The sequence below is a fragment of the Martes martes genome (genome assembly GCF_963455335.1).
Source record: "Martes martes genome assembly, chromosome: 7".
Classification (NCBI taxonomy): Eukaryota; Metazoa; Chordata; class Mammalia; order Carnivora; family Mustelidae; genus Martes; species Martes martes.
In genome coordinates this window covers 26,768,144-26,793,016 of record NC_137894.1, presented here as the reverse complement: position 1 = coordinate 26,793,016, position 24,873 = coordinate 26,768,144, and the positions used below count along the sequence as shown (strand labels likewise).

At 42.2% G+C, this 24,873-nt stretch overlaps 1 protein-coding gene across 3 annotated transcripts in view; it reads left to right on the top strand.

Moving 5' to 3' along the window:
• CYFIP1 (cytoplasmic FMR1 interacting protein 1) overlaps positions 1 to 24,873 on the top strand; it is a 119,991-nt gene that overhangs the window by 78,114 nt on the left and 17,004 nt on the right. For all 3 annotated transcript variants that reach the window (XM_080809536.1, XM_080809535.1, XM_080809537.1), the window contains 8 exons: positions 487 to 563; positions 671 to 779; positions 1,928 to 2,047; positions 4,194 to 4,393; positions 7,947 to 8,034; positions 18,390 to 18,533; positions 20,870 to 20,960; positions 22,057 to 22,187. In XM_080809536.1, the coding sequence (XP_080665662.1) occupies positions 487 to 563; positions 671 to 779; positions 1,928 to 2,047; positions 4,194 to 4,393; positions 7,947 to 8,034; positions 18,390 to 18,533; positions 20,870 to 20,960; positions 22,057 to 22,187 (960 nt within the window). The remainder of the gene's footprint in view (positions 1 to 486; positions 564 to 670; positions 780 to 1,927; positions 2,048 to 4,193; positions 4,394 to 7,946; positions 8,035 to 18,389; positions 18,534 to 20,869; positions 20,961 to 22,056; positions 22,188 to 24,873) is intronic.

Sequence of the window (24,873 nt, the reverse complement as noted above, 5' to 3'; positions counted from 1 at the left end):
TTTTGCTCATCTCTTCCCCTGGAACCACCAGTCTGTTCTCTAAGCATTCATTTCTTTCTTTGTTTTTAAGATTCCACATATAATTGAGATTGTACAGTATTTGTCTTTGTCTGACTTAGTTCAATGAATGTAATGTCCTCAGGGTCCATCCATACAGTTGCAAATGGCAAGATTTCCTTTTTTATGACTGAAGAGCATTCCTGTGTGTGTGTCTCTGTGTGTGAGAGAGAGAGAGAGAGAGACAATTCTGTGTGTGTTCATCCATCAGTGGACACTTAGGCTGCTTCCATGTCTTGACTATTGTAAATCATGCTGTAAACATGCGGGTGCATATGTCTTTTCAAGTTAGTATTTTCAGTGTTTCTGGTTAAATACCTAGAAATGGAATTTGCTGGATCAAAAGTTTTGTTTTTTGTTTTTTTTTTTAAGTTGTCTTTTTTGAGCTTTAGGAAATAAAACTCTAATATATGCTTTCTTTTTCTTCAGGTGAATCTGTGCTTTGACCAATTTGTTTATAAGCTGGCAGACCAGATATTTGCATATTATAAGGTTATGGCAGGAAGGTGAGTATATGATTTATGATTTAGACATGAAATCTAGGGTAATTTGATCTGACATTTCCATTAAAATTCACAGAATATGAGAAATGTCTTCTCTTCTTCCATGCTAGTTTGCTTCTTGATAAACGTTTACGATCAGAATGCAAGAATCAGGGGGCAACAATCCATCTCCCACCGTCTAACCGCTATGAGACCCTACTTAAGCAGAGGCATGTGCAGGTGAGTCAGACTTTTCTGGGTCATGGTTGGGGGTGGAGCTGGCATTGGAATGGTGAGGTTTTCTTAGAGCTCAGTGAGTTTTACTAGATGTCAGTATGTTCTGTGACTGTGGCTACATCCTTATAAAGTGTGGAGATTTTAAAGACAGTTTCTTTTGGATACCCTGAAACCCAAGGGAAGGCTTGCAGCACTCTGCACCCTGCTCTGCTCTGGCTCCCAGGGGGAAGGCATGGCCCCAGAGGGCTTGGGTCCTCTCCAAGAGCCCAAAAGTTAGAACTTTTTAAAAAAGAATGAAGGTGAGAAACACTTGTCAGCTGCGTGTTGAAGAGGAGCTTTTTCTTGGCCAGCACAAAGAATAAAAAATACAGTTCTTATTTTTTGTTTCCTTACAAATATGTGTGTGTATATATGTGTCATAAATTGGGAAAGTACAGAAAACTGTAGGGAAAATTCCATTTAATTCTGCAGATAATCACCATTCACATTTTGAGACATTTGCACCAGGATTTTGTCCATACTTTTGTTACTGAAATGATATTGAGGCACAGATGCATTGTTAGGACTCTGAAATAGGAATAATTTTCTCCTACTCATTGTACCACTGTGGAGGTTCCGCAAGCTCAGGCCGCTGCGTGCTGGCAGGTGGTCCTGAACAGCAGCATGAGGGTGTCCTCACTGCAAACCCAGGGTCTCCAGGGTTTTTGGTGAAACTTAGGGTTTCTGTCCATGACATAAGTGTAAGTTCAATGCAAAGGATGATAATACAAAAGTCCTTTATGGTTTTGACTTGTAGAATTTCAGCGCCAGGAAGGTAGGGTATTTGATCATGACATCTGTATATGTCATTTGATCTAAAATGTTTACATTTTGTATATTGTTTGTTTGCTCTTTCTCTTAGAATTGGATTCCGAGAGAATATATACGTTTTTTGTTTCTTGGGTTTTTTTTTGTATTTGAGAGAGAGAGTAGGACCAAGGAGAGGGGCAGAGGAGCAAACTCCCTGTGAGCAGGGAGCCCAACATGGGACTGGATCCCAGAACTGTGGGATTGTGACCTGAGCCGAAGGCAGACACTTAACCAACTGAGCCACCCAGGTGCCCTTGTTTGTTTTTTATTGTTAGTTTTTTTTTCCCTTTTCCATCTTCCAGCTCCTAGGAAGATCCATTGACCTTAATCGCCTGATTACTCAGCGTGTCTCAGCAGCCATGTATAAGTCTCTGGAACTGGCTATTGGACGATTTGAAAGTGAAGACTTGACATCGATAGTTGTAAGTGCTCTCCCTTTTGTCCGGTTCAGCAGATTTGTGGAAAACTAGTTACAAGGATTGGAGCTAATTTTAATTTTGTCCTTAGTTTTTGCATAGGAATCAGAAGGTATGCACTGATCAAGCGTGGCCTATCCAATCACTTTTTTAGTGTCTGCTCTTAGTAGTCACAATTCTAAATTGACTTCAAAGAACAAGTAATCCTAACCCTGAGTAGGTTACATGTAACTATGGCAAGAGAATGAAAGAAGAAAAATTTTAAAAATCAAAAAGAAGTGAACACAGAAAAAGTATTTGAAAGAAAATGATACAGAAGATATAATAATAATAATAATATATAATATATATAATATGTTCTATATTGTACATAATAAATAGTAATGATATAATAATAGTAATGAAGATCTAACATACATATAGGGAACATACATATTATAAAGAAAAACCAAAGCAACAGGATGGAATAAATATTAAAAGTTGTATTTCAAGAAAACATTGATAGAATTTAAGACTTGTGCTATTATCAACAATAGCCAAACTATGGAGAGAGCTCAAATGTCCATTGACTGATGAATGTGGATAAAGAAGATGTGGCCTGTATACACAATGGAATATTACTCAGCCATCAAAGAAATAGGAAATCATGTCATTTGCAGCGATGTGGATGGAGCTAGAGTATATTATGCTAAGTGAAGTAACACAGAGAAAGACAAATGCCATATGATCTCACTCCTTTGTGGAATTTAAAGCTGAAAACAGATGAACATATGGGAAAGGGGGAAAGAAAAAAGGAGAGAGGGAAACAAACCATAAGAGCCTCAATGATAGAGAACAAACTGAGGGTTAATGGAGGGAGGTGGGTGGGGTTGGGCTAGATAGGTGTTGGGTATTAAAGAGGGCCCTTGTTAGGATGAGCACTAAGTGTTGAATGTAGGTGATGAATCACTGAATTCTACTCCAGAAGCCAATATTGCACTGTATGTTAACTACCTAAAATTTGAATGAAAAAAATTTATATATTAACAAAATTAAGACATGCTATAAAATACATATTATAAGCTTATGGCATGTGCCTGGGAAAACTGACTCAAAGTGGCCAACACTAAGGAATATTGCAGTAAAAGTATTAGACTTTAAAGGAAAAGAAAAAATCCTCTGGATATCGGAGCAGAGTGATCAGAGAAAGAAAACTTGTCCTCAGGGCTTTGCCCCTATCAATTCCTGCCGAAAGCCAAGGAAAGGAAGTATGAATTAAGGATTTCGTGCAAAGCCAAATAGATTTCCCAGGAATGAAGCCTGCAGGCAAATGGTAGTGAAGATGCCAGAACTCAGGAAAGATTGTTCATTTCTAGAGATGCGGTTCTGGGTAGACCAAGAGAGGCTTCAGTGAGCAGTGGGCACGACAAACGCAGGTTTGAGCATCTCCACATGGGATGAGCTGTGCTCCTCATATTCTTCCACAGAATTAAAATATTATTGACATGGATATCTTACATTCTTTGTCTTCATACTTGATTTTTTAAATCTGGTGTGTAACTCACATGCACAGTGTACCTCCGTTTGGACCAGCCACATTCTCATGGCCGTCTGTGGCCCATGGCTGCTGGAGTGGATAGTACAGACCTAGGCGTGCTTATGAGCAAACTCGGAAAGCTTGGAAGGCCATCTGTGAATGTGTTTGCTGACTCTGCTACACAGCTGTGCTCTTGAATAATTCCAGGCACGTTAGGCTGACTCAGGCTAATGCCTGAGGACTCAGTGCTCCAGCAAGGGTGGGGGTGGACACATCCCAGTGGTCTGTACCCTGTGGGTGGTTGGAGGCCGGGGGCGGGGGGGGGGGGGAACAATGCAGAAGTGACGTCAATGGAGAAAGAATGGTGACTCTGTGGGTGTGACCACAGTAAAAGGGTGTGTTTCAGAGGCAGTGGAGAGGACACAATGAATTTAGGTGTAAGAAGCAAGCTCCTGTGGGTTACTAGACCCCCACTGTGTGTATTCTTCGCCTCGCTCACCAGCCTCACCTCCGTGTGTCCTGCTGTCTTCTGCCTGTTCTGCTCTGCCCCCAGCCATGGCGCTGCCCATGTGGGGAATCAAGGCCACTGTGCTGGGCCCATTTCTGTCCTCACGGCCCATCTTTGTGGTCCTGTAGGAGTTGGATGGCCTTTTGGAAATCAACCGCATGACCCACAAACTGCTAAGCAGGTACCTGACACTGGACAGCTTTGACGCCATGTTCCGGGAAGCCAACCACAATGTGTCCGCACCCTATGGGAGAATCACCCTCCATGTCTTCTGGGAGCTCAACTATGACTTCCTGCCCAACTACTGCTACAATGGCTCCACCAACCGGTGAGCATGCCACCTCATGGATGTCCTTGCTAAAGGGTTCCTAAATGGGATGATCTCAGGGCCTCTATGTTATTCACTAGGCTGCTGTCCCCTCCACTGTTCCCTATCATTTCTCATGTCCATGTATTCAGGCCCTTCCAGTCTCCTCTTTTTACAGTGTAGTCCTGGGCATGTCTTACAGCTTTCCATGTGGAGACTGCACAGCAGGCTGGAGTTCCCATCTGGGGCACTTGCTTGTAGCTCAGGGCTTGATCTCAAGGTGCATGTGGACAGCAGTTACAGGTTCTGTACCTGATGTTGGGAAGTAGTCACTGACTCTATTTTTCATCCATTCTGGGATGTTGGGGTATATAAAGATCTGTCAGTTAGCCACCCTCTCACCCACCTGTGCTTTGCTACTCTGTTGAACAACACAGTGGCCAGTGAGGTGAGTGGCATGGTTGACAGCAGCAGTTTCATGTGGTTCAGCCTCATGATACTGTCCAAATCCTGGAACAGCCCTGTCTTGGCCTCTGTGCACTGGGTAGCTGCCTATTTGAGGTTTGTTCCATGTGCCCTTAGCTTCTGCTCCCTGTGAGCACATGCTAGGGATGTGTGTGTACGTGTGTGTGTGCCTGTGTGTGTTAGGACCGCTTTTTAAAAATCATTGGCATTTCTGTGTCCTATTAGCTATCCCCATCAATTTTTTTAAAGATTTTATTTATTTATTTACAGACAGAGATCACAAGTGGGAAGAGAGGCAGGCGGGGGGGGGGGGGGAAGCAGGCTCCCCGCTGAGCAGAGAGCCTGATATGGGGCCCAATCCCAGGACCCTGAGATCATGACCTGAGCTGAAGGCAGAGGCTTTAACCCATGGAGCCACCCAGGCGCCCCTATCCCCATCATTTTGAAGCACTTCTTGTACCTCAAGAAGTTCCATGTTTATCTTGTACTTCTCAGGCCCTATCGTTGCAACTTGTCACTTCCACAGAATTCCTTCTAGTGGAGAATATTTTAGAACTAGGCTTAATATTAAAAAGTAAGCCTGGGTATGGTCATTGTTAGTGGGATGTCATTGTTTCTAAACCCTTTTGATGTTCAGAGCTAGGAAGTTCCTGACTATGTACCATATTAGGGTTCTCTGACAAATTATCACAAACCATGGGGCTTCAAACAACAAAAATTTCTTTTCTCATAGTTCTGGAGGCTAGATGTCCAAAATCAGTGTGTCAGCATGGCTGTGCTGCTTCCTCTGAGACTCTGGGTAGAATCTTTTCTTGCCTCTTCCTAGCTTCAGGTGGTGGCTAGCAATTCTTGACCTTCCTTAGTGTGTAGCTGTATCATTCCAGTCTCTGCCTCTTTAGACATGTGGTGTTTTTCCCTGTGTGTGTCTCTCCTCTTAGAAGGACCTGAGTCATATTGACTCATTAAGGGCCTGCTGTACCTCAGTATGACCTCATCTTAACTAATTACATCTGCAATGTCCCTGTTTCTGAATAAGATCACACTCTGAGGTACTGGGAATTAAGACTCCAAATTATCTTTCTGGGGATACAAACCCATGAAGCATGTGTATGCACGGCTTCTCTGTAGCTGTCTACATATTTTACCTACGAATCCACACTGGTATCTTCAGTTCCAGTTCAGCCCTGGGGGGTCTTATTCTTGTTTTCTCCCTCCCTTTCCATTTTTGTAACTCCCTTCTACACTGAGAATCCTGTTTCATTATTCTTGGTATATTAACTCACTTGCTCAGTTCTAGAAAATGCAGAAAATAATTTCGAAATTACTGATCCTTCCTACCATGAAATACAAGCCTACTAACTGGAATTCAATATTTGTTTCCAATGTTTTTGTCTTTACATTGAGAACATATATGTGCATGTGTATATATATATATGGTGTTTAAAAGTTGTTTGGAATAATGGAGTAACAGGGTTTGGATTTACTCTTTTGCCTTAAACAAGTGAAAAATTAGACAAAAGTTATGAAACCACTGTTCTCAGACTTTGCGTTTCCTTGAGGGAAAGGAAACAAAGGCGGTGAGCCCTTTGACTTCCCTGCTTTCTGCCTGGAAGCACGTTCTGGGCCTCATTGTGAAGGGGGATATCCCAAATACAGCTTGGAAGTCTTGTTTGGTGGAGGAGGCAGATTGAAAACTGAGGAAGCTGGAACAGCTGGGATTTGCATGGCAGATCTGCAGTATGGGAGAGGAGAGAGCTACATAGTGAAATAGCTCCTGAGACCAAATTAGGGGCCCTTTAGTCTTTGCTTGAATATTAAACTGTGTGTGCATTGGGTAGAACTCCACAAGGATGGCCAAAGAGCAACTTTTTGGGAGCTGTGAGCCAAATAATTCCCGGAGCTGACATAGAGTTAGGAGCCATTTGATGCCCTACCAGCAAGAATGGGGAGACCTCCCTGAGTACCCACACATTTGACAGAATTGCCAGAGGCCCTGCCTTAGTACTATTCCTCGGGTGCTGACTACTGTGCCACCCCAATTATGAAAGGTTCAAGCTGACTTGAAAGCAGTTTAACAGCCTGCCCAAAATAACTCGGCACTTTAAAGGATAACAACAAAATCCAGACACTTGTTGCTACAGGCCACTGGCCTCCCCTCAGATGTTCATGTTCATTTCATGCACTGCTGATATTTTGCCAGTTAGGTCCCTCTTTATTTATTAAAGTGTAATATGTGTCCATTAGATTCTTTGAATTTAATAATTAGCAAATCCATATATTTTTCTTAACGATGCTTCTTTATAAAAGTTTTCTTTTTTAGGGGCACCGGGGTGGCTCAGTCAGTTAAGTATCTATCTGCCTTCCGCTCAGGTCATGATCCTGGGGTTCTGGGATCAAGCCCCACATCGGGCTCCTTGCTCCGTGTGGAGCATACTTCTTCTGCCCCTCCTCCCTACTTTTGCTCTCTCTGTCAAATGAATAGTAAAATCTTAAAAAAAAAAAAAAAAGTTTCTTATGTTTCAATGAACCCTTCTGATTTGAAAGTCAGCCAAATTTGACAGGTTTGCTTTAAAATCCAAGCATTTGATTTTCAATGTCTCCTAATCCTTTATTAAGCCACAGTCTCATGGTTCTGTGAGTGTGGTTATAAGTACTTGGGCTGCTCATTCTTCCTGCTAGCTTGTAACTAGTGGTTTGAATAACTGAACATGACTGACTGTATCTGCCTTCCCACTCCTATTCATGAGGTCACTGGTGTGGCCAGATGCCCAACAAGACCTGAGTGCTTGGTCATTATCACTTGTCAAAGGACTGCATTGGGCATGAAATGGTCCTGGTGCCAATAAACCAGACCATCTCCCGGAGTTTGGAGACTGCTTACATGGTGGAAGGACCCCGGGGTTCTCATTCTTTTGATGAACTCTGGATACTTGTATTATACTTGGGAGTGTTTATATCTCATGGTATTTGATTTCTTAGAATTTTCCTATGTGATGATTAGATCAGTTAACTGGGAGAAGATGTAAATGATGGGTAATGGAAAAGTTCTGAATTTTAAAGAACTACCATTAAATTTCTTTTCTTTTTTCTTTTTATCCTTTTTGTTTAGATTTGTTCGGACAGTATTACCATTTTCTCAAGAATTTCAAAGAGATAAACAGCCTAATGCACAACCCCAGTATTTGCATGGATCAAAAGTAGGTTCTTTTGTGTTTGTGTTACGATTTTTTAAGTTCACAATGAAGCATATTTTCAAGTTTAGTTTAAATCAGGTGAGTTGTAATGATTTAAATATATCATGCCATGTGTGAAATGTTATTTTCTTCTTCCATTAGCAACTTCCTGAAAAGGAATGTAGTGTCGGGACAGCCCTCTGACCATGTGTTGGGTGTCAGGCTAGGCCTGGCCTCATTCCTGGCCCTAAAATAAGTGAGATTGTCAACATAGTTAAAGGTTTAAAAATATCAAACAAGGAAAGGGTATGTAATAGGCTCATCTATGATAGAGGGGCCAGAATATCTTGTCCAGGTGTGATGTCATGAAAGGAGGGGTGAGGTGGGAAGGAGCATGGAGAAGAGAATTGATATCCAGAAACCACAGACGAGCAGACAAAAGTCACAGAACACCTGCTGTCTGTCTAGTAAGGTGAGACAAATGTCCAGGCTGAGGGTGGCTGGATTTGCAACAAGCTGAGAGTATTATTAAAGAATAGTATTGTTAATGTTTAAAGCACTCTTACACTTTCATAAGAAATAAACATTCTAGTAAAAAGGAAACAAGTGATGAGTAGGCATTTCCCAAAAATGTAGTAAAAAATAGAAATAGATATCTAGCCTCACCAGTAATTGAAGAAAAATGAGTCATACAGTCATAGGACTATATGATTGTAGGGGACCACCTGAAATATTTCTAATATTTAAATGTTCTCAGGGTACTAAACAAGGAAAATATGCAGCCAAGAATACTTTATCCAGCTAGGCTGTCATTGAAGATAGAGGGAGAGATAAAACGCTTCCAGGACAAACAAAAGCTGAAAGAATTTGCAAACACCAAACCAGCCCTACAAAAAATATTGAAAGGGGTTCTCTAAGCAAAGTCAGAGCCAGAAAGGAACAGAGACAATACACAGTAACAGTTACCTTACAGATAATACAATGGCACTAAATTCCTTTGTTTCAGTATATATATATATTCCTGAATATAAATAGGCTAAAATGCCCCAGTCAAAAGACACAGGGTATCAGATTGAATAAAAAAGCAAGACCCATCTTTATGCTATCTGCAGTAGACTCATTTTAGACCCAAAGACACCTCCAGATTTAATGTGAGGGTGCAAAAACCATTTATCATGCTAATGGACATCAAAAGAAAGCTGGGGTGGCAATCCTTATATCAGACAAATTAGATTTTAAGCCAAACATTGTAATAAGAGATGAGGAAGGAAGCTATAATATACTTAAAGGGTCTGTCCAACAAGAGTATCTAACAGTTGTAAATATTTATGCCCCTAACATGGGAGCAGCCAATTATATAAGCCAATTAATAACAAAATCAAAGAAACACATCAACAATTATACAATAATAGTAGGGGACTTTAACACCCTCTCACTGAAATAGATCATCTAACCAAAAGATCAACAAGGAAATAAGGGCTTTAAATGACACACTGGACCAGATAAACTTCACAGATGTATTCAGAACTTTCCATCCCAAAGCTGCAGAATACACATTGTTCTTGAGTGCATATGGGACATTCTCCAAAATATTAACATACAAGATAACAAATCAGGTCTCAACCGGTACCAAAAGATTGGGATCATTCCCTCTATATTTTCAGACCACAGTTCTTTGAAACTGGAACTTAATCACAAGAGGAAAGTTGGAAAGAACTCAAATACATGGATCCTGAAGAGCATCTTACTAAAAAATGAATGGATCAAATCATAGGAGAATTTAAAAATTAATGAAAATGAAAACACAACTGTTCAAAATCTTGGGATGCAGCAAAGGCAGTCCTAAGAGGGAATTATGTAGCAATACAAGCCTTTCTCAAGAAACAAAAAAAGTCTCAAATATACAACCTAACCTTATGCCTAAAGGAGCTAGAGAAAGAACAGCCAGTGAAGCTGAAACCCAGCAGGAGAAGAGTAATAAAGATCAGAGTCAAAATCAATGAAATCGAAATGAAAAGAACAATAGAACAGATAAACAAAACTAGGAGCTGAAAGAATTAATAAGATTGATAAACCCCTGGCCAGACTTACCAAAAAGAAAAGAGAAATGACCTAAATAAATAAAATCATGAGTGAAAGAGGAGATAACACAACCAACACTGAAGAAATACAAACAATTATAAGAACACATGAGCAACTGTATGCCAAGAAATTAGATAATCCGGAAGAAATGAATGCATTCCTAGAGATGTATAAACTACCAAAACTGAATCAGGAAGAAACTGAAAACCTCAACAAACCCATAATCAGCAAGGAAATTGAAGCAATAATCAAGTCTTCCAACAAACAGGAGCCCAGGGCCAGTTGGCTTCCCAGGGGAATTCTACCAAACATTTAAAGAAGAATGAATACCTATTCTCCTGAAACTGTTCCAAAAAGTAGAAATGAAAGGAAAACTTCCAAACTCATTTTATAAGGCCAGCATTACCTTGATCCCAAAACCAGACAAAGACCCCACCAGAAAGGAGAATTACACACCAATATCCCTGATGAACATGGATTCAAAAATTCTCACTAAAATACTAGCCAGTATGATCCAGCAATACATTAAAAGGATTATTCACCTCGACCTATCCTGGGCTGCAAGATTGGTTCAGTATCCACAAATATCCTTATTCCTGGGCTGCAAGGTTGGTTCAGTATCCACAAATCAATCAATGTGATACACTACATTAATAAAAGAAAGGACAAGAACCATTTGATATTCTCAGTAGATATGGAAAAAGCATTTGACAAAGTACAGCATTCTTTATTGATTAAAACTTCACAGTATAGGGATAGAGGGTACATACCTCAATATCATAAAAACCATTTATGAACAACACACAGTGAATATCATTCTCAGTGGGTAAAAACTGAGAGCTTTTCCCCTAAGGTCAGGAACTCAGCAAGACTGAACACCATCATCACTGCTGTTCAACATAGTACTAGAAGTTAAAAGCAACAAAATGAAACAGAAGGCATCCAAATCAGCAAAGAAGAAGTCAAACTCTAACTCTTTGCAGATGATATGATACTTCCTGTGGAAAACCCAAAAGACTCCACCCCAAAACTGTTAGAACTCATACAAGGATTCAGTAAAATGGCAGGATATAAAATCAATGCCAGAAATCAGTTGCATTTCTATACACCAACAATGAGACAGAAGAAAAAGAAATTAAGGAGTCGATCCCATTTACAGTTGTACCAAAAACATCAAGATACTCAGGAACAAATCTAACCAAAGAGACAAAGGATCTGTACTCAGAAAACTATAGAATACTCATGAAAGTTATTGAGGAAGACACAAAGAAATGGAAAAATGTTCCATGCTCATGGATTGGAAGAGCAAATACTGTGAAAATGTCTGTGCTTCCTAGAGCAGTCTACAAATTCAATGCAGTCCCTATCAAAATACCATCAACTTTTTTCACAGAAATGGAACATATAGCCCCAAAATCTATACAGAACCAGGAAACACCTCGAATAGCCAGAGGAATGTTGAAAAAGAAAACCAAAGCTGGTGGCATCACAGTTCCGGACTTCAAGATCTATTACAAAGCTGTAGTCATTAAGACAGTATGGTACTGGCACAAAAACAAACACACAGATCAGAAAACCCAGATTAGAAAACCCAGAAATGGACCCTCAACTCTGTGGTCAACTATTCTTCGAGAAAGCAGGAAAGAATGCCCAGTGGAAAAAAGATGGTCTCTTCAACAAATGATGTTGGGGAAATTGGACAGCCACATGCAGAAGAATGGAACTGGACCATTTCCTTACTCCATACACAAAAGTAACCTCAAAATTGATGTGAGATAGGAATCCATCAAAATCTTAAAGGAGAACACAGGCAGCAACATTTTCAACCTCAACCGTAGCAACTTCTTCCTAGACACATTGCCAAAGGCAAGGGAAACAAGGGCAAAAATGAACTATTGGGACTTCATCAAGATAAAAAGCTTCTGCACAGCAAAGGAAGCAGTCAACAAAACCAAAAAACAACTGACAGAATGAAAGAAGATATTTGCAAGTGGCATATCAGATAAAGGAAAAATCTATAAAGAAATTATCAAACTCAATACCTAACGAACAAATAATCCAATCAAGAAATGGACAGAGGACATGAACAGACATTTTGGCAAAGAAGACATCCAAATGGCCAACAGACACATGAAAAAGTACTCAACATCACTCGGCATCAGGGAAGTACAAATCAAAACCTCAATGAGATACCACCTCACACCAGGCAGAATGGCTAAAATTAACAAGTTAGGAAACGACAGATGTTGGCAAGGATGGAGAGAAAGGGGAGCCCTCCTACACTGTTGGTGGGAATGCAAGATGGTACAGCCACTCTGGAAAATAGTATGGAGATTCCTCAAAGAGTCGAAAATAGAACTACCCTATGACCCAGCAGTTGCACTGCTGGGTACTTACCCCAGTGTTTTATAGCAGCAGTGTCCATAATAGCGAAACTATGGAAAGAGCACACACACACACACAGTGGAATATTATGCTGTCATCAGAAAATGAAATCTCGTCATTTGCAATGGCGATGTGGATGGAACTAGATGGTATTATGCTAAGCAAAAGAAGTGAATCAGAAAGACAATTATCATATGATCTCACTGCCATGTAGAATTTGAGAAACAAGGTAGAGGATTATATGGGAAGAGAGGAAAATAATGAAAGAAGTAGAAACCAGAGAGCTCTGGAGACAAACCGTAAGAGATTCTTAATCTCAGGGAACAAACTGAGGTTGCTGGAGTGGAGGGGCGTGGGAGGGATGGGGTGACCGGGTGATGGACATTGGGTGGGGTATGTGTTATTGTGAGCACTAAGTATTAGATAAAATGAATCACCGACATGTCCCCCTGAAACAAATAATACATTATATATTAATAATAATTTTTTAAAAAGAAAAAATATTTAAATGTTCTCACTTGTAGGAAGCTGGACAGCTAAGGAATAAGACAAGTATAAAGTAAGGTCTGTTATGGGGGTGGTCATACAACATTGTGATAAAAAATATGGAAGCAACCTAACTAACCATCAAGAATATTAGAATATCTTATTGTTCAGTGGAATACGATATACTCATTACAATACCTACTTAAATCTTGTGACATCTTGTGGCATCTGTATTTTATTAACTTAAATCAAACTCCAAATAGAATGACCCTAATTACAAAAAGATATATGCAGAGCAAAGATTATTGGAATGCTAAACAGTGGCTGTCTCTGGGAGGGCTAAGGCTGAGAAAGGTTTTCCTTTTCTGAACTCTGTGATATGTTTGTACTGTCCTCACTAGGATTTTAAGCTGCTCCCTCCAGTGTTGGTTTTGGTCTCAGTCTTCACACGGCCCAGCCTGTGGGCTGTGTAGGGAAGTGGGGGCTCGCCCCCTTTCCCAGCTATAGACACTAGGCCCTGTGGCCTCTGAGCCTTTTTAGCACTGAGCAGCTGCTGCTCATTCTGCTCTGAAGCTCTGAGGGACTGAGGTTTGAGCAGTATCTTCTCTGTATTTTCTGCACGTTATTCTCAAAGGTGCGGAAATGAGCCTATTAATATAACTACATAAAAGGACTACCTTCAGGTCCCTTGTGGTGGCTCTCAGGAGGGTGTCAACATGTCAGTCTTCCCTTATGACAGGTCTTTGAAGAGACAGGTCCTTGGCTCACTCTTCTTCTCTCCTCCCAACTTCTCCAGGCTTGTGATGTCATTTCCCTTTAGCCGCCCACTTCTGTCTTAATCACAACCTCACAACACTTTACAAACTAATGTGTCCGTTTAAAGTTTGCAACCTGTCAGCCAAGAAGAAAATGATTGATGTCTTAGTGGGACAAGCCAGAGGGTTAAGTAGAGGATATATTTGGGATGAAGAGGAAACAAGCGTTGGCAGAAATAGAAGCCACCTGTGTTTTGCAAGGATATGTGGAATTGCAAGCTGAAATTGATGCTATCTCTGTTTTCTGCGTTTGGGTGGTACCACGTGCTTTGCATGTACCTGGGAGGGGGGAATGGGCATGTCCTTATGAGAAGGTGTGCTCCTAGGATGTTGTGACAGACCTGGCAAGGTCTGGATGCTGAGGAGGAACCAATCCTGCAGGGGGCCCTGAGGGCCAAGGCTCTGTCATAAGATGGGGTGGGTAGAGGTTTATGGCAGGCAGCTTAGGGCCGGGGGGGATGGGGCGTCAGGAGGCAAAGGGAGAATGACGGCTGGTGGAGAGATGTTACCCTAGTCCAAGCAGGAGGTGGTGCCTTGGACTAAGTGACATTGACAGAGGTGAAGAGAGGTAGGTGGGTTCAGGAGATATTTTGCAAGTGGACTTGATGGGACTTGCTTATGACCTGAAGGTGGAGGGTGAGAGAAAAGGAAGAGCCAAGATGTTTTTCCTAGGTTTCTGGCAGTTGGTGAGTCGAGGTATCAGTTTTTGAAGTCAGGGAGGGCTAGATTTAGAGAGGTTAAAGGGAAGAGGCCTTTATCCCTAGAGCCTATGTCCACTCCTCTTCCAGGTCTGTTTGTGCCACATGTCACAGACCTTGCTGTGAGTGGGGGAGAATGCTGCCCTGGTGAGTGTTCTGGTCATAGCCAGGCTGGCTTCAAACGTCGCTCAGTGGAGGCGAGGACATTTAGTCCATTTATATTCAGAGTAATTATCTATAGATATGTATTTAGTACCGTGTTCTTACTTGTTTTGTCATTGTTTTTGGAGATTTTTTTCTGTTCCTTTCTAGTGTTCCTTTCTAGTCTTTGTTGCTTTTTTGTCTTTCCTTCCACTCACAGAATCTCTCTTAATACTTCTTTCAGGGCTGGATTAGTGGTCATGAACTCCTTCAGTTTTTGTTTTCTGGGAAACTCTTTCACCTGCTTCTATTCTGAATGCTAGCCTAACTGGATAGAGTATTCCTGGCTGCACATTTTCCCCACTCAGCACATTGAATTTATCATGCCAGTCCCTTCTGGTTTGTTACATTTCTATAAAGAGGTTTGCTGCTAACCTTATGGGGTCTTCCTTGTAAGTTAGGGACTTCTTTGTCTTGCTGTTGTTAGGATTTTTTTCTTTATCACTATATTTTGCAAATTTAACTATAATATGACTGGTGTTGGCTTGCTTTTGATTTTGATGCAGCTCCTCTGGTTTTTAAAGCCAAAAGTTACAGAGATTAGTCCTCCCTATGTGAGCTTCCTCGTGCAAGGTCCTATTTCTTTGCCCTCTTTGGATGCACAGCTCCCTCCTCTTGTGGTCAGCCTCCCTCTGCCTTTCTGATCTTCCTAATATTTCAGATGTAGCTTCTTCTCTGTATTTCATTTGGAGTTTGTTCTTCCAGGATTCAGATCGCTCTCCAAGTTACTGACTTGGAGATAGATGCTATCTTGGAGATGAGATGGGGGTAAGCTAAGGGTCCTCCTCCTCCAGCACCTTCCCAAGCTCCTGAGGCCATCAGATATCACTGATATTTCTCATGGTTTTCTTTTGAAACATTACAATTTATTATCAAGCAAAAACCTTACACTGAAAAAAAATAAATAAATAAAAAATTTAAAAAAATAAAAAAAAAAAAAAAAAACCTTACACTGAATCCTAGCATTTAAATACACATTGTGGTGCTTTAAGGAGCAATTGGGAAGAGGAAAGTATATCTAAGTTGTTGATCAAAATATGCCCCCTTTCAAGTGGGATTATGGTTGTAAGTGGGGGTTGTAGGCTTGGGCACAGGATGGGCACTTAGCAGAACTTCCAACCTGGTCATTGTTGTGTTTGGTAATTGTTTAGTCCCATACTTTCTATTTTTGGGTTCTAGGACCACATATACATTCTGATTGTCCAGAAGGACTCACAGACTCAGTCATTTATACTCATAGCTATAGTTCCTTATTGCAGAAGGATGCAAAGCAGGACCAGTAAGGGAAAAAGACACATCTGGTGGTGGTCGAACCAGGTACAGGCTACCAACGTTGTCCCTTATGGGAATTGCATGGTTCATGCAGTTTTTCTGCCCAGAGAACAGGAGCCCACTCAGTTGCTCTGGTCCAAGGCTTTCATTAGGGCTGGGTACGTAGGCACATGCCTCCTGTCTAGTTCACAGCTACTAAAAACTCCAGAACCCCCAGAAGGAAAGGAGCCCCCGTAAATTATTATTACTAATAGTAATACTATTACTATTACTATTACTAATTACTAATTACTAATTACTATTACTATTTATACATCCAGCCTAGACAAGTTGTAGCATGGTTAAATGTCCCAGTAGTAGAAAACAACCTTATCAGTTGGTAACATTTTATGGGCTAAATTCCCAGGAATTGGAAGCAGGGCTCCTGAAGATACTCAAGAGCTGAGCATCCAGGCCTGCTGTGCTGATTCTTCAGAATCAGCTTTTTGATGTGGTTTTTGGTGTATGTAGAGGAAATATTTAAGACAATGATAAAGGGGACAGGGGAGGATTCAGGGAACCTAAATGAAGGGGAGGTTGATATACTTCAATCCAAGTGGATTGTGATAACTCATAATGTAAGACCTAGAATAACCACTAATACATCTGGGTGAAGAGATACTCTTGAAATTACTATAGATCATTCACAGTGGAATTCTAGAAATGTTTAAGTAACCCAGAAGAAGTCAGGAAGAATGAAGCAGACCCTACTTAGATTATCTATCAATAATTACATTATGTATAATTACTAAATATAAATGTACTAAATGTAAGTGATCTAAATACAGTTAAAATACTGAGGTTTGGCAGAGTGAATTTAAAAAACATGATTGAACAAGGAATGCAGTTCAAATAAATTATATTTGTGGATTGAAAGTAAAAGGATGGATAAAAATACATCATGCAGGGACGCCTGGGTGGCTCAGTTGGTTAAGCGGCTGCCTTCGGCTCAGGTCATGATCCCAGGGTCCTGGGATCGAGTCCCACATCGGGCTCCTTGCTCCGCGGGGAGCCTGCTTCTCCCTCTGCCTCTGCCTACCACTTTGTCTGCCTGTGCTCGCTCGCTCTGACAAATAAATAAATAAAATCTTAAAAAAAAAAAAAAGAAATTAGGTATTTAAGCATTAAAATTAAAGTAAAAATGAAAGGTTATAGCCATTTGCTATTTCCTCTTTAAAAAAAAAAAAAATACATCATGCAAACATTAATCAGAAGAAAGGAGTGACTATATTAATAAAACATAAAGTAGATTTTGAAGCAAAGATAGTCGGAGACCCAAGAGGGACATTGTATTATAGGGTCAAGCTACCAAGAAAATATGGCAATCCTAAATGTTTGTGTACCAAGTAACAGAACTTCAAAATACTTGAAGCAAATACTGACATAAGTGAAAGGAGCAATGAACAAGTCCGCAATTATAGTTGGGGTATTCAACATTCTTCTTAGTCATCAATAAAGTCAGTAGACAGAAAATGAGCAACAATAAAGAACTTCAGTTGTTTACAGCATCAACCAAAAGGATATTATTGACATGTCTAGAACACTCCACCCAACAACAGCAAAACATACATTGTTTTCAAGTGCCCAGGGAGCATTCCCCCACATAGACCATATTCTGGGCCATAAAACAAACCTCAAGGAAATTAAAGAGTTGAAGTCATACAGAGTGTGTTCTCTGACCATAGTGGATTCAAACTAGAAGTCAGTAATAATAAGATGACAAGATAATCTCCAAAGGCTTGGAAACTACTATGTTTCTATATGATCCATGGGTCAAGAGGAAGTCTCAAGGGAAATTTTTTAAAAAGACACCTAACGAAATGAAATCTAAATCTATCAGAATTTGTGGGATGCAGTGGAAGAAGTGCCAGTAGGGAAACACACAGCACTGAGTACTTGTTAGGTGTCCTCCTGCTGAGTGTGCACCATGTCCTTAGATAAGCTTGGAGGCGCCCTCCTACCAGAAACCACCCTGATTGCCTTTGTCACCTGCTCACCTTGTGGGGGCCTCTGTCTCCAGCTCCATGTGTGTCCCTGAGAAGACAGTTTCCACTGCTCTGTTGTTCTCTGTCCCCTGGAGACTGGGAGCAGCTCTGAGGAGGCAGCAGTGAGGATGTGCTTGTCTCTCTTTCCAGGACCTCAAAATGGCTTCTGTAGAACTGGCAGTTTGAGAAATCCTTGAAATTGGTTTCCTTTCTGTTTTAACAAGCTTGCTAGTCATGTCCTTATGTTGAAGACATAAATACCAATAAGGGGGAGTCTAACAAATTCCCTGGTGTTCTCTGCCTTAAGGGTATGTATAGTGACTGGATCTTGGGTGCAGCAGTTCATCTTGTGGGCACAGTAAGCATATGGAGAACACTGGAGACTTCATGAAGCACTTACATTCTTTATCCCCCAGGCTTTGAACTTGGCGTACTCTAGCATTTATGGCAGCTACCGGAACTTCGTGGGGCCTCCTCACTTCCAGGTCATCTGCCGGCTGCTCGGCTACCAGGGCATTGCCGTGGTCATGGAGGAGCTACTGAAGGTCGTGAAGAGCCTGGTACGTTTCCTTCCATGGACTTCCTTTACATGGTGAAGGGTTCTGCACCCAAATGTCCTGTGAGGAGGAGAATAAAGGATTCAAACACTCCACTGAGCAATTCTTGGATACCAATTGGGTGTCCTGCATTTCAACTCAATCTTAGCACTATCTTCCTGGAGGTGGCATCAGATCACACAGTTCAAGGGCTTTCACCCACAAGACTGCCCCACGCCCACCCTCACTCAATCTCTAGTATAATTTGTCACCTGTGCCTCTGACCCACTGGCTATAAATCAGAGATTTCTGCAGCCCCCTCCTTGGGTTCAGTGAACTACTAGGGCAGCTCACAAAACTCAGGAGACCAGTTTACTCACTAGATTACCAGTTTATTACAAAGCATACAAATCAACAGCCAGGTGAAGACCTACATAGCTAGAGGTCCCAAAGAAAGGAACTTTTGTCCTCATGCAGTTTGGGGCCCCTCAAGGTGACTTTTGGAACTGTTCTGGTTCCCCAACTTGTAGGCTTCCCAAACCCCACCCTATTGGGTTTTTAAGGGGGTTTCACTACACAGGCAGGACTGATTAAATCATTGGCCTTTGGTGACTGAATGAACCTCTAGTCCCTTCCCCATCCCCAGAGGTCTAGGTGTGGGACTAAAAGACCCAAATCTTACCATGGGGTTGGTTCTTCTGGCAACCAGCCCCCATGGGTAGGTGCTTTCCGAAAGTCACCTCATTAACATAACAAGAGACACCTTTAAGAAGCTCTTTTAGGATAATTTGAAGGGTTTTAGGAGCTCTATGCTAGGAACAGGTAAGACCATATATGAAGCTTTTATTACAAAGAAAAAAAAACCAGCATCTCACACAGCCTTGAATTCACTGGGGTGGAAAAGCCAGGTCCATGTTATTTTAAGTAATTCATAGAAAAAGCTAAGTGCCAAAATACACATTGCCTTATAAGAAAATGTGGCCTTTATATGAAGAAGTAGCCTTCCCTACCCCCTTTCAGTGTGTATGCCCCTTTCCTGGGTGCCAGGGATTAAACTGTGAATAAAGGATTCAGACACTCATCTCTGTAACTTGAGGTCAGAAGTTATCTGTACAAGTCTTTTATTTAAGTATTTTTAGAAAGAGAAAGAGTGAGAAAATGATGTTTGTAGACTACATAGATTTAGTTTTTTATGTATTATTTCTGTTAACTGAGAAAGAACTTCATAAAATCTTAATCTTTAATCTTTTTCCATTATTTTAGTCATTTTTTTAAAAGATTTTATTTATTTGAGAAAGACATGAGCAGGGGGAGGGTCAGAGGCAAAGGGAGAAGCAGACTCCTGCTGAGCGGGGAGCCCAGTGTGGAACGTGATCCCAGGACCCCAAGATCCTGAGACAAAGGCAGACGCTTAACTGACTGAGCCACCCAGATTCCCCTATTTTAATTGTCATTCTGTGGTTGAGCCCATTTCTTTAAGATTCTTCACGTCTTTTCCATCCTTAAAGCTGAATTTTTGGCCACATAGATAAAACTGGCAATCCTCAAGGAAATGATATGATTATTAACAATGCAAAGCAAAAGTTGACAGAATTCTCAGAAGTTGACAAAATATACAAACTTTTTGGATCAAAAATCAATTAGAATATATAAAAGTTGGGTCTTTTGCCACAGTCATGACTACATGACCCACTCAGTCTCTGTTAAGACCCTCAGCTGGAGCCTTTGCCCCAAAACACATAACTTGGAAGGTGTTAGGCGCATGAGGTGACAGAGTCCAGTGCTGGAGTTGCACCAAATTGATCAGAAGAATACAGGAACCACCGCATGAGGATTTTGCTTCCCCAGAGCCACTGTGCTCACCAAAGTTGGAGTCCCTTGCCTTCCCACTGTCACAGCTCACACCATTTGCCTCCTGAAAGGGGAATTGTGTTTTATTTTTTTTATTTTTTTAAGATTTTATTTATTTATTTGATAGAGATCACAAGTAGGCAGAGAGGCAGGCAGAGAGAGAGGAGGAAGCAGGCTCCATGCTGAGCAGAGAGCCCGATGTGGGGCTCGATCCCAGGACCCTGGGATCATAACCTGAGCCAAAGGCAGAGGCCCCAACCCACTGAGCCACCCAGGCGTGCCCCGGGGAACCGTGTTTTAGAACATGCATTTAGTTAGTCTTGTTAAATTACCCTGGTGGCGGTTGGTTTCGTTCTGTGGATAGGATTTCCTTTCCCAGCCAATGTGATTTTCGGTCCTGCTCATTGCTGTGTGTTTTACAAACAGACTCCTTTTTAGAAGCCCCATGCACCACTCACAACCTCTGGGACAATGACGTCAGTGGCTGATGCAGCCTCTCTCTCCTGCAGCTGCAAGGCACCATCCTGCAGTATGTGAAGACACTGATGGAGGTGATGCCCAAGATCTGCCGCCTGCCCCGGCACGAGTATGGCTCTCCTGGTGAGTGTGGCACCTCCCTGGGGGTGCAGCATGGAGGGGACAGCATGAGTCGTCAAACCGCAGTGTAGGAAATCAAGTCGAAATTTACTGATAAGGATAGGATCTGCTTTGCCCGGGTGGGAGGAAGCCAGGAATCTAATCAAAGTCTGATTGTTTCCAGTAGAACAAACGAACCAGCCTTCCATCTGGGAGTAGGTGGGTGGGCAGGTGTGCTGGAATTACCACATTCGAGGGAGGAAGCTGGTCGTGGGGAGGCAGCACCCTTAGTTGGCTACATGATGGGGCTCTGAACACTGGGAGGCCTTGACTCCTGGACAGCACTGGGACCTTGAAGATCACCAACCAGCGAGGGTCAGGGAACTCTATTGCTGGGTCAACTGCCCTGGATGTCCTTGCAAAATGGCAGTTGGGACCAGGCATGTTGGCCTGAGGAGTTTGAAACCTGTTAAGTCTCTGACTTTGTTCTTTGAGTTGTTTTGGCTATTCTAGGTCTTCTGCGTGACCACATAAACTCTGGAGTCAGTTTGTGGAATTTTTGACTGGGTCGGCATTTGAATGTATAGATCAAATTAAGGAATATTAACTTTCTTTCCAGCTTTTATGCCTGGTCTTTTTGTGCCCTTTACAATGTGCAGGATCTCTAGGACAGTGAAGAAAATGTGTTGTCTTGCTCTGGAGCTCAGGGAGAAAGTATGCAGGTTTTACCACTGAGTATGACATTGGTTGCAGGTTTTTTATAGATGTCGTGTATCAGATTAAGTGTGTTCCCTTCTGTGCCTGTGAGGGGATACTGAATTTTTCAGAACCGTTTCTGTTTCTGCTGGAGATGTGGTCTTTTTCCTTTATTCTTGTGATGTGGTACTTCCTCCGAAGATACAGGGTTGATAGAGATAGAGGCTTTGGAGCCAAGGCACAAGGCCTAGGTGATGGACAAACGAGAAAGATGTTGGGGTCAGGGGACATGTGGCCATCTTCATAGCAGGCACAGTGGCAGTGTCCGAGGATGTTTCCTGGCCAGCACGAGTGCTCCCAGCTGTAGACCCCAGACTGTGCCTCCAACCCCCTCAGTCTCTCTCCTCACTCTCTGCTACCACAGGCATCCTAGAGTTCTTCCACCACCAGCTGAAGGACATCGTTGAGTATGCGGAGCTGAAGACAGTGTGCTTCCAAAACCTGCGGGAAGTGGGCAATGCTGTCCTCTTCTGCCTGCTCATCGAGCAAAGCCTGGTGAGTGCTCAGCCCGGCCAAAGCCCAGGCCACGCAGAATCATTCCCTACAGGTGCCTGAAAAAGGCGTTTTTCTAGAGGCCAGATTTATTAGGGTTATTTAGTGAGGGTAAAGCACTATTCTTTTTTTGTGTGTGACTATTTAGATTTTAATTTTAATTTGTTTCCTGTAACTAAAAAACAAAAATGCAAGATAACTCATCATTTAAGAATGTTTTACTATGTGAGCCCTGTGAATGTTTTATTATGTAGTATTTGCTCCAACTAAAGAACATGTGACATATAGCTCTAACTTAAGTCTTCCTCACTGACAGGACAAGTTCCCTTACCATAATCTTCAAGGGTATGTTGTATCGTCATGTATCTTTGCTCTGCTCTGAAAGTTCAGAGTATCAGTATCAGCTCGCCAAATGTATCGAAGAAGCATACTGGCATTTTCAATGTTAATTGGTTATGTCTTTAGACCTATTTGGGGAAATCTTCTTCTGTATTGCTTCTTAAAGCAGTCTCCTTTCTTCAGGGCCCGGGGCGCTTGACAGGGACAGGGTCATGTTTTGCAGTGACTGGGACCATGGTGCCCGTATGCCTTTCAGGGCATGGCATTCAGACTGCCATGTTTCTAGGGGCCAAGCTACTGGATTGGCCACCTTACATCTAATTACAAAAATATAGATATAGATAAAGATATAGATATAGATATAGATATAGATATATGTTGTCAGGTAGTCCAAGGTTGGATGCGGATACCTCTGGGAGCTGATGGCCTCCCATCGGGACCTGTATCTTTTGGCTTTCCCCTCTGTTGCTGTGGGCCTGGGTAGACCCTTTCCACATGGTAACAATGAGAGAGCACCCTAGGCCATCTGCAAGTCAGCATGGACTCTGAGTGAGCAGCCCCTCATGTGCCACCCTCTCCCACAGCAGGAGTGACTGCATGAGGTGGAGGACCCACCAAAGTCACAGGGTGGGGTGGGCAGCCCTGCAAAGAGCAGGCAGCCTGGCTCTGGGGCCAGCAAGCAGCTGACATCCAGGCCAGCCTTGCCCCAGGAACACTAGGGAGAACTGAATCTTCTATTGCACTGTGAATTTTTTTTAAAGATTTATTTATTTGAGAGAGAGAGAGAGAGAGCACATGTGCCTAGGGGGAGGGGCAGAAAGAGAGAGAGAGAAGCAGACTCCCTGCTGAGAGCAGAGTCCAACACAGGGCTCAGTCCCATGGTTCTGAGATCACGACCTGAGCCAAAACTGAGTTGGAGGCTTAACCAACTGAGCCAGCCAGGTGCCCCAGTATTTATGAATTCTTAACAACCAGAAAAGTTAGGAAGAGTTGCTTGATTTTTTTTTTTTAGATGTTATTTGTTTATTTGAGAGGGAGAGCAGGAGGGCATGATCAGGGTGGAAGGGCAGAGGGAGAGGGAGAAGCAGATTCACTGAGCAGGGATCCTGATGTGGGGCTGGATCCCAGGACTCCAGGATCATGACCTGAGCTGAAGCCAGACACTTAACTGACTGAGCCACCCAAGCACCCCAGGAAGAATTACTTTAAATCATAATCTCTTATCATGAATTTTAAATATTTAATATAGGAAGATTCCCTTCATGTACTGACTTTTCCTGAACACGCAACATAAAGTGCAATTTTTCTTGTCCATATGTGTCTAAGTCTAAAGGTGCCTTTTAGTCCCTGGTTTTGGGTTATGGCAGGAAGCCCCAAGTTTTACTGAGGGAGGACTGGCTTATGGAATTCACTTAGTGGCAGGGAACCATAGAAGGTTGGTTTTTCCTCTGGTTTAGCTGTGCTTTTAGGAAATAAACTATCAAAAGCTTTTCTTCACCTACAAAATAGAAGATGTCAAGGATCCTTGTATGGACATTAAAGAATCATAGAACCATAGGGGTTCGATGCTGGAAGGGCAGAACTTATCTCTCATCAGCTCAGAGGAACAGTGTACACCCATTGTCAGGTCAGCAACTGGACACTCATTGGCTTTAGGGTGGAGTATGATGCTGTATTAGAAACATAGAAAAAGAGGGATCTTGAACCAGTGTGATCCTTGCTATCTGGTTCCTTCAATTATGCCTGTTGAATATCTCTCAAGACAAGCGAATCCCTTGTGAGAGTTGTGTAGTACTCTTAAAGACCTCACCACTGGGGCGCCTGGGTGGCTCAGTGGGTTGAAGCCTCTGCCTTCAGCTCAGGTCATGATCCCAGGGTCTTGGGATCGAGCCCCGCATCGGGCTCTCTGCTCCGTGGGGAGCCTGCTTCCCTTCCTCTCTCTCTGCCTGCCTCTCTGCCTACTTGTGATCTCTTTGTCAAATAAATAAATAAAATCTTAAAAAAAAAAAAAAAAAAAGACCGCACCACCATTCAGTGGGAATTGGTCTCATCAGTGAAGGGATCCTCTAGGCCTTTGGGGCCTGGTGAGTATTGGGTCTCTAGCACCCAGTTGACACAGATCCCCCTCATCTTCTCCCTTCTGGAACCAGGCTTGTGTCTTAGGTGAATACTCTTATGCTTAGCTCCTTTGAGTGGTAAGGACAGTACTGGGCACCTAGGAAAAATGTTATAAAATGTTATAAATTTGTTGGGACACCTGGGTGGCTCAGTCCGCTAAGCTGCTGCCTTTGGCTCAGGTCATGATTCCAGGGTCCTGGGATCAAGTCCCGCATCGGGCTTCTTGCTCGGC